Here is a 10,000-nt window from a genome sequence, read left to right as displayed (position 1 = left end):
TTTTGTACGTGTTCATGATAACAATAATAATAATAATAATAATAATAATAATAATAATAATAATGCGTGACTTTTATATAAAGCGATTTCCAGTACAAATGGTGCACAAAACACCTTACACACACACACACACACACACACACACACACACACACACACACACACGCACACACACACACACGCACGCACGCACGCACACACGCACGCACACACACCGAGACTCCAGCTGTGACTGTTTCACTTGACCATGCACCCATCTGTGTGTCACATTGCATTGAAGAACAGAAGTCACGTGGAATGGCCTCTCTGGTGTCCAGTGCCCACATGCGACCCGTAAATAACAAGCCTCTCTGGTGGCCACCCGTAAATAACAAGCCTCTCTGGTGGCCACCCGTAAATAACAAGCCTCTCTGGTGGCCACCCGTAAATAACAAGCCTCTCTGGTGGCGACCCGTAAATAACAAGCCTCTCTGGTGGCGACCCGTAAATAACAAGCCTCTCTGGTGGCGACCCGTAAATAACAAGCCTCTCTGGTGGGGACCCGTAAATAACAAGCCTCTCTGGTGGGGACCCGTAAATAACAAGCCTCTCTGGTGGGGACCCGTAAATAACAAGCCTCTCTGGTGGGGACCCGTAAATAACAAGCCTCTCTGGTGGCGACCCGTAAATAACAAGCCTCTCTGGTGGCCACCCGTAAATAACAAGCCTCTCTGGTGGCCACCCGTAAATAACAAGCCTATCTGGTGGCGACCCGTAAATAACAAGCCTATCTGGTGGCGACCCGTAAATAACAAGCCTATCTGGTGTTAATGGCCACGTGCGATCCGTAAATAACAAGCCTATCTGGTGTTAATGGCCACGTGCGATCCGTAAATAATAAGCCTCTCTGGTGTCCAATGGCCACGTGCGATCCGTAAATAATTAGCCTGTCTGGTGTCCACTGGAGATATCCAGTCAGTAAACCATCTTTCTGTTTTTCACTTTTTTAACCTACTGACCTCCATCTGACCTCCCCCCCCACCACACATACACCGCACTCCCCCCCCCCGCCCCCCCCCCGCCCCCCCCACCTTTTTTTTTTTTTTTTTCCACTGAAAGCTGTGTTCTCCGTTTCGTCAACATCTTATCCCCGTGCCTCTGGTTTTGTTGTTCTTGTTGTTGTTGTTGCTACATGTAATCTTAGTAGCTATGAATTGCGTGGTAAGTGAATCTGCGGTAGCTGATCGTCTTTCTTTCAGTGATCACAGACCGTGAATAATCTACCCTTTACTATCTTTTGCAGCTCACTGTGATACGTTTCTTCGTCTCCGTTACATTCGGTAATGTAATTCATATGCAACCGGTGTAACGTCAAATTCGCCCCCTGGGTCCCCCTCTCTCCTCCAACACACACACTTCCGTAGCTCACCCTGTGAAACGTTCCCTGGGTCCCCCTCTCTCCTCCAACACACACACTTCCGTAGCTCACCCTGTGAAACGTTCCCTGGGTCCCCCCCCCCCCCCCTCTCTCCTCCAACACACACACTTCCGTAGCTCACCCTGTGAAGCGTTCCCTGGGTCCCCCTCTCTCCTCCAACACACACACTTCCGTAGCTCACCCTGTGAAACGTTCCCTGGGTCCCCCTCTCTCCTCCAACACACACACTTCCGTAGCTGACCCTGTGAAACGTTCCCTGGGTCCCCCCCCCCCTCTCTCCTCCAACACACACACTTCCGTAGCTGACCCTGTGAAACGTTCCCTGGGTCCCCCCCCCCTCTCTCCTCCAACACACACACTTCCGTAGCTGACCCTGTGAAACGTTCCCTGGGTCCCCTCTCTCCTCCAACACACACACTTCCGTAGCTGACCCTGTGAAACGTTCCCTGGGTCCCCCCCCCCCTCTCTCCTCCAACACACACACTTCCGTAGCTGACCCTGTGAAACGTTCCCTGGGTCCCCTCTCTCCTCCAACACACACACTTCCGTAGCTGACCCTGTGAAACGTTCCCTGGGTCCCCTCTCTCCTCCAACACACACACTTCCGTAGCTGACCCTGTGAAACGTTCCCTGGGTCCCCCTCTCTCCTCCAACACACACACTTCCGTAGCTCACCCTGTGAAGCGTTCTCTGGGTCCCCCCCCCCCCTCTCTCCTCCAACACACACACTTCCGTAGCTGACCCTGTGAAAGTTTCCCTGGGGGAACGTTCGGTTCTTTTAGACATAGATATTCCCCTGGGTCGTTCTGGGACGTCCCTGCATGCTGTTTTGGCCCCCTCTGACGTCACCAAAGCACCCTATCCCCCCCCCCCCCCCAACCCTCCACCACCCCCAAGAAAACAACAACAACAACAGCAACAAAAACCCCAAAACACAGGTTTGTTTTAAAAACACAGGTTTATTTTGCGTTTGCTCGCGTGTGCGTGTTAAAACCCCTTTCACCGCCATGGTCGCATTTCGACACCAGCTAGGTAAAGCACCCATGTCACTGAAATGCAACCAGTTGATGGGCCTTTTGTGCAGTAACCTAATGCTCTTCATTTTCAGTGATAGGATTGGCCATTTGTTTCTACACATCACAGGGGAATCCCCAGCTATTCTGAGACACCATCTTTTCTGTGGTTCCTGCACAAGGTTAATTAGCACTCTAAACTGACTGGCGGTGAAAGGGTTTTAATGTGTTAGTATCAGTGTGTGTGTGTGTGTGTGTGTGTGTGTGTGTGTGTGTGTGTGTGTGTGTGTGTGAGTGTGTGCGCGAGCGCGCATTGGAAATGATGAGAAGGGGGGAGGGGGGGGGAGGGCGGGGGGAAGAGGTGGAGGATGTTCAGGAGATTAACGCAGAATAATTCACTGGTTTTGATCAAAATTGATTATGACACTCTGTCAAGGGTAGAAACCACTAGAGCTATTGACTTAAAAATTTTTTGAAGAAGATGAAAGGTGGCATCTGATTTTTTGATAATACCTCCTGGAATCACGCTCTGGGGTACAGGTTCAAAGCGGTCATCCTTACGTTCTCACAGGTCTTTGTTACCCCCCAAAAAATGTACTTTTACTTTCAGTTTTGTCAAAGTTCCCTCAGGTCAGCGTTCTTCTTGGCATGCATTCCTCCTCCGAATTTGTTTGCTACGTCTTTGTTCCACAGGTCTGATGTTTCCACAGATTTATGACCATTGATGACCACTATCGTTTGTAACTGTTTGTGGAGTTTACTGACCATTGCTGTTCAACAACACTGAACTGAAACTGAGACTGAAGAGACAACGTCGACAACGACAACAGTTGTGACGACGACGACGACAAGAACAGTCACGACGACGACAGAAGCTCTGACGACGACAACGACGACGACGATGACATTGCTGCACTAACTGAGCCATGACACGGCGTGACTCCATCAGCGCCGTGCGATGACGACGGACTGGACACGGAAGCCCTGGACCGTCTTCTTACCGCCCACCGTCCCAAACCGGACGAGGAACGGACGAAGAAGCCCTTCTGGGCCATGGTCTACACCATCCCTGTCTTCAACAACCCCACAGGTCGCTGCCATAGTGCTGGTAAGGGCCTGGTGTATAACGGTGCTGGTAAGGGCCTGGTATCTAGTGCTGGTAAGTACCTTCTATAGTGATGGGAAGGGCTTAGTATATAGAACCGGCAAGTGCCTGCTATAGTGTGCTGATAAGGGCCTGGTGTATACAGTACTGGTAAAGGCCTGCTATAGTGGTGGTAAGGGTCTGGTAGGCCTGGTATATAGTGGTAAGGGTCTGGTAGACCTGGTATATAGTGGTGGTAAGGGTCTGGTAGGCCTGGTATATAGTGGTGGTAAGGGTCTGGTAGGCCTGGTATATAGTGGTGGTAAGGGTCTGGTAGGCCTGGTATATAGTGGTAGTAAGGGTCTGGTAGGCCTGGTATATAGTGGTGGTAAGGGTCTGGTAGGCCTGGTATAAAGTGCTGGTAATGGTCTGGTATAAAGTGCTGGTAAGGGCCTGGTATAAAGTGCTGGTAAGGGCTTGCTATAGTGTTGGGAAGGGTCTGGTATATAGTGCCGGTAAGGACCTGGTATACAGTGCCGGTAAGGACCTGGTATATAGTGCCGGCAAGGGCTTGCTGCGGTGCTGGAAATGGCCTGGTATATAGTGCTGGTAAGGGCCTGGTATCTAGTGCTGGTAAGTACCTTCTTTTGTGATGGGAAGGGCTTAGTATATAGTACCGGCAAGTGCCTGCTATAGTGTGATGGTAAGGACCTGGCATATAGTGCCTGTAAGTGCCTACTATAGTGACGGTAGGAGCCTGGTATAATAGTACCGGTAAGTGCGTGGTATAGTGTGATGGTGATGGGCATGGTATATAGTGCTGGTAAGCGCCTGCTACAGTGCTGATAATGACCTGGTATATAGTGCTGGTAAGCGCCTGCTACAGTGCTGATAATGACCTGGTATATAGTGCTGGTAAGCGCCTGCTACAGTGCTGATAATGACCTGGTATATAGTGCTGGTAAGCGCCTGCTACAGTGCTGATAATGACCTGGTATATAGTGCTGGTAAGCGCCTGCTACAGTGCTGATAATGACCTGGTATATAGTGCTGGTAAGCGCCTGCTACAGTGCTGATAATGACCTGGTATATAGTGCTGGTAAGTGCCTGCTACAGTGCTGATAATGACCTGGTATATAGTGCTGGTAAGTGCCTGCTACAGTGCTGATAATGACCTGGTATATAGTGCTGGTAAGCGCCTGCTACAGTGCTGATAATGACCTGGTATATAGTGCTGGTAAGTGCCTGCTACAGTGCTGATAATGACCTGGTATATAGTGCTGGTAAACGCCTGCTACAGTGCTGTTACAGCCTGCTACAGTGGTGGTAAGTGCCTGCTACAGTGTGATGGTAAGCGCCAGGTACATAGTACGGTAAGTGCCTGCTATGGTGATGGCAGGGGCCTGGTATAGTGCTTGGTAAGTGCCTGCTGCAGTGATGGTAAGGACCAGGTACATAGTACCGGTAAGTGCCTGCTATGGTGATGACAGGGGCCTGGTATAGTGCTTGGTAAGTGCCTGCTATATTGATGGTAAGCGCCAGGTACATAGTACGGTAAGTGCCTGCTATGGTGATGACAGGGGCCTGGTATAGTGCTTGGTAAGTGCCTGCTGCAGTGATGGTAAGGACCAGGTACATAGTACCGGTAAGTGCCTGCTATGGTGATGACAGGGGCCTGGTATAGTGTTTGGTAAGTGCCTGCTATATTGATGGTAAGGACCTGGCACGTAGTACCGGTCAGTGCCTGCTATGGTGATGACAGGGGCCTGGTATAGTGCTTGGTAAGTGCCTGCTGCAGTGATGCTAAGGGCCTGATGTTTAGTGCCGGTAAGTGCTGTAACGGGATTTTTTTTTTTTTTTTAACGTAAATACGTGGGCCTGTGTTGTTTTCACCTGGCAATCCATTCGAACCATGAAGCACAACACAACGCGAATCCAGATTTGTTTTGAAGAACGAAAACTCCCATTTTCTGTTACTTTTTAACTCTTTTCATACGAACGGCGAAAGAGACGACGTTAACAGCGTTTCACCCCATTTACCATCATCAAAATATTGCAAGCGAAAGGCTCTCTTTCTGAAGAGGTGAATGTTGACAAAGAATACCACAATTCTGACGACGGAAGCTAAAGGTTGGGTCATTCAGACACCCACTGGACATCCGAGGGGTCTGTGTAGAGGAGAAGAGAGGACTGGCCGTACTGAGTGAGTTAACTTGGCTATTTACACTTAATAATATTATTATTAATAGATATATTATCAAAGTAAAGATTGTAAGAAAATAAATTTTCGTTAGTTTCTGAACTCACTCAAAATAAACAAAAAGAAATTTCACATACTACGACGACGGCTGCCCACATCTTAGGCGCCGACACACCACGGACGGACACCATGGTACACAGGGCACCACACTGATGGACACCATGGTACACAGGGCACCACACCGACGGACACCATGGTACACAGGGCACCACACTGATGGACACCATGGTACACAGGGCACCACACTGATGGACACCATGGTACACAGGGCACCACACTGATGGACACCATGGTACACAGGGCACCACACTGATGGGTGGTCCGCCCTTCCAGGTGCTCTTTTGCTCTCCCTCAGCTGGTAGTCTCTCCCCTGGGACGGCAGTGGACCAGGTCTCCCTTATCTCAGTCTGCCACAACCAGACGATGCTGTTCCCCACGGGAATGTTTCTGGCGCTCCCGAATTCACCAAGAGCAAGCCAGTTCGCACTCCCGAATTCACCAAGGGCAAGCCAGTTCGCACTCCCGAATTCACCAAGAGCAAGCCAGTTCGCACTCCCGAATTCACCAAGAGCAAGCCAGTTAGCACTCCCGAATTCACCAAGGGCAAGCCAGTTCGCACTCCCGAATTCACCAAGAGCAAGCCAGTTCGCACTCCAGAATTCACCAAGAGCAAGCCAGTTCGCACTCCCGAATTCACCAAGAGCAAGCCAGTTCGCACTCCCGAATTCACCAAGGGCAAGCCAGTTCGCACTCCCGAATTCACCAAGAGCAAGCCAGTTAGCACTCCCGAATTCACCAAGAGCAAGCCAGTTCGCACTCCCGAATTCACCAAGAGCAAGCCAGTTCGCACTCCCGAATTCACCAAGAGCAAGCCAGTTCGCACTCCCGAATTCACCAAAGGCAAGCCAGTTCGCACTCCCGAATTCACCAAAGGCAAGCCAGTTCGCACTCCCGAATTCACCAAGAGCAAGCCAGTTAGCACTCCCGAATTCACCAAGAGCAAGCCAGTTAGCACTCCCGATTTCACCAAGAGCAAGCCAGTTAGCACTCCCGAATTCACCAAGAGCAAGCCAGTTCGCACTCCCGAATTCACCAAGAGCAAGCCAGTTCGCACTCCCGAATTCACCAAAGGCAAGCCAGTTCGCACTCCCGAATTCACCAAAGGCAAGCCAGTTAGCACTCCCGAATTCACCAAGAGCAAGCCAGTTAGCACTCCCGATTTCACCAAGAGCAAGCCAGTTAGCACTCCCGAATTCACCAAGAGCAAGCCAGTTCGCACTCCCGATTTCACCAAGAGCAAGCCAGTTAGCACTCCCGATTTCACCAAGAGCAAGCCAGTTCGCACTCCCGAATTCACCAAAGGCAAGCCAGTTCGCACTCCCGATTTCACCAAGAGCAAGCCAGTTCGCACTCCCGAATTCACCAAGAGCAAGCCAGTTAGCACTCCCGAATTCACCAAGAGCAAGCCAGTTCGCACTCCCGAATTCACCAAGGGCGAGCCAGTTAGCACTCCCGAATTCACCAAGAGCAAGCCAGTTCGCACTCCCGAATTCACCAAGAGCAAGCCAGTTCGCACTCCCGAATTCACCAAGAGCAAGCCAGTTCGCACTCCCGAATTCACCAAGAGCAAGCCAGTTAGCACTCCCGATTTCACCAAGAGCAAGCCAGTTAGCACTCCCGAATTCACCAAGAGCAAGCCAGTTCGCACTCCCGATTTCACCAAGAGCAAGCCAGTTAGCACTCCCGATTTCACCAAGAGCAAGCCAGTTCGCACTCCCGAATTCACCAAAGGCAAGCCAGTTCGCACTCCCGATTTCACCAAGAGCAAGCCAGTTCGCACTCCCGAATTCACCAAGAGCAAGCCAGTTCGCACTCCCGAATTCACCAAGGCAAGCCAGTTCGCACTCCCGAATTCACCAAGAGCAAGCCAGTTCGCACTCCCGATTTCACCAAGAGCAAGCCAGTTAGCACTCCCGAATTCACCAAGAGCAAGCCAGTTAGCACTCCCGAATTCACCAAGAGCAAGCCAGTTCGCACTCCCGAATTCACCAAGAGCAAGCCAGTTAGCACTCCCGAATTCACCAAGAGCAAGCCAGTTCGCACTCCCGAATTCACCAAGAGCAAGCCAGTTCGCACTCCCGAATTCACCAAGAGCAAGCCAGTTAGCACTCCCGAATTCACCAAAGGCAAGCCAGTTCGCACTCCCGAATTCACCAAGAGCAAGCCAGTTAGCACTCCCGAATTCACCAAAGGCAAGCCAGTTCGCACTCCCGAATTCACCAAAGGCAAGCCAGTTCGCACTCCCGAATTCACCAAAGGCAAGCCAGTTCGCACTCCCGAATTCACCAAGAGCAAGCCAGTTAGCACTCCCGAATTCACCAAAGGCAAGCCAGTTCGCACTCCCGAATTCACCAAAGGCAAGCCAGTTCGCACTCCCGAATTCACCAAGAGCAAGCCAGTTCGCACTCCCGAATTCACCAAGAGCAAGCCAGTTAGCACTCCCGAATTCACCAAAGGCAAGCCAGTTCGCACTCCCGAATTCACCAAAGGCAAGCCAGTTCGCACTCCCGAATTCACCAAGAGCAAGCCAGTTAGCACTCCCGATTTCACCAAAGGCAAGCCAGTTAGCACTCCCGAATTCACCAAAGGCAAGCCAGTTAGCACTCCCGATTTCACCAAAGGCAAGCCAGTTAGCACTCCCGAATTCACCAAAGGCAAGCCAGTTCGCACTCCCGAATTCACCAAGAGCAAGCCAGTTCGCACTCCCGAATTCACCAAGGCCAAACCAGTTCGCACTCCCGAATTCACCAAGGCCAAACCAGTTAGCAATCCCGATTTCACCAAGAGCAAGCCGGCCGTTCAGAAACTGGAGACAGTCCCAAGCGAGCGTGACGTAGTCCATGGATGACGTCAAATTCATGTGTTTCACAATTATGTCACACTACAAAACATTGGCTGGGAACCTTTTCTTCCTGTGTGAAAATTGTCCGCATTTTCCAATAGACAACACCTAAATTAACATGCACAAAAAGATATTATATTAAAAATTGTCACCGACAACACATGTACAAAGCGATTTGTTACCAGTGCCTGCAGCAGTGCTGGGAAGGGCCGGGTGTACGGTTGCTGAGAAGCAGTGAAGACAAACGAGACACGGAAAGGGAAAGGGAAAAAACACTGTGTGTGTGTGTGTGTGGTGTGTGTGTGTGTGTGTGTGTGGGTTTCAGCACGCTGCAGACGCTTGGTGGAACTGGCCCGTCAGCACGATGTTCTGGTGGTGGCTGAAGACGTCTACAACCTGCTACACTTCGGGTACACCCCCACCCCACCCCCCTCCACGTCCTCCCTTGGGCTTCTGTCAGCATTTGGGGGGCCCTGGTGGTGGTGGTGGTGTTGGTGGCGGTGGTGGTGCTGGTGGTGGTGGTAATAGTGTTGGCGGTGGTGGTGGGTGGGAATAGTGGTGGTGGTGGTGATGGTAATGGTGGTGGTGGTGGTGGTGGGGTGGTGGTGGTGGTGATGGTGAGGGTGGTAATAGTGATGGTGGTGGTGGTGGTTGTGATGGTGGTGGTGGTAATAGTGGTGATGGTGGTGGTGGTAGGGATGGTGGGGATGGTAATAGTGCTGGTGGTGGTAATAGTGGTGGTGGTGGTGGTGGTTGTGATGGTGGTGGTGGTGGTGGTGGTGGTGGTGGGATGGTAATAGTACTGGTGGTGGTAATAGTGGTGGTGGTGGTGGGGATGGTGGTAATAGTGCTGGTGGTGATGGTGGTGGTGGTAGCGTTGCTGTTATTGTTGCCAGACACCGCCCAAATCCCCTCCCCTCCCCCCCACCCCCCACCCCCCACCACCACCCTTGTGTCTCTGTACACTCCTCAGGGCTTATGATCACGTGGGCCTTGCTAGTGTCGTTGTTGTTGTTGTTGTTGTTGTCAGTGTTATGACTGATGCTGTGGCTGTTGATGTCGTCGTAACTGTTGATAAAACTGTTTTGTTATTCTTCTTCTAGTTGTTGTCAATGGTATTGTGGTTGATGGTGGTGATGGTAATGTTGTTGTTGTTGTTGTTGTCAGTGTTATGACTGATGCTGTGACTGTTGTTGTCGTCGTAACTGTTGATAAAACTGTTTTGTTATTGTGTTGTTGTTTTTTCTTCTTCTTCTTCTTGTCAATGGTATTGTGGTTAATGGTGGTGATGGTAATGTTGTTGTTGTTGTTGTCGTCGTCGTAA

General features: G+C 50.9%; 1 protein-coding gene across 1 annotated transcript in view; it reads left to right on the top strand.

Annotated features, from left to right (window-relative positions):
- LOC143289606 (2-aminoadipate transaminase-like) overlaps positions 1-10,000 on the top strand; it is a 33,649-nt gene that overhangs the window by 12,482 nt on the left and 11,167 nt on the right. Inside the window, exons 5-6 of the mRNA XM_076598645.1 lie at positions 3,380-3,538; positions 9,002-9,086. Of these exons, the coding sequence (XP_076454760.1) occupies positions 3,380-3,538; positions 9,002-9,086 (244 nt within the window). The remainder of the gene's footprint in view (positions 1-3,379; positions 3,539-9,001; positions 9,087-10,000) is intronic.

Source organism: Babylonia areolata, chromosome 14 (genome assembly GCF_041734735.1).
Source record: "Babylonia areolata isolate BAREFJ2019XMU chromosome 14, ASM4173473v1, whole genome shotgun sequence".
In the NCBI taxonomy this organism is placed as follows: Eukaryota; Metazoa; Mollusca; class Gastropoda; order Neogastropoda; family Buccinidae; genus Babylonia; species Babylonia areolata.
This window is presented reverse-complemented; position numbering and strand designations above follow the sequence as displayed.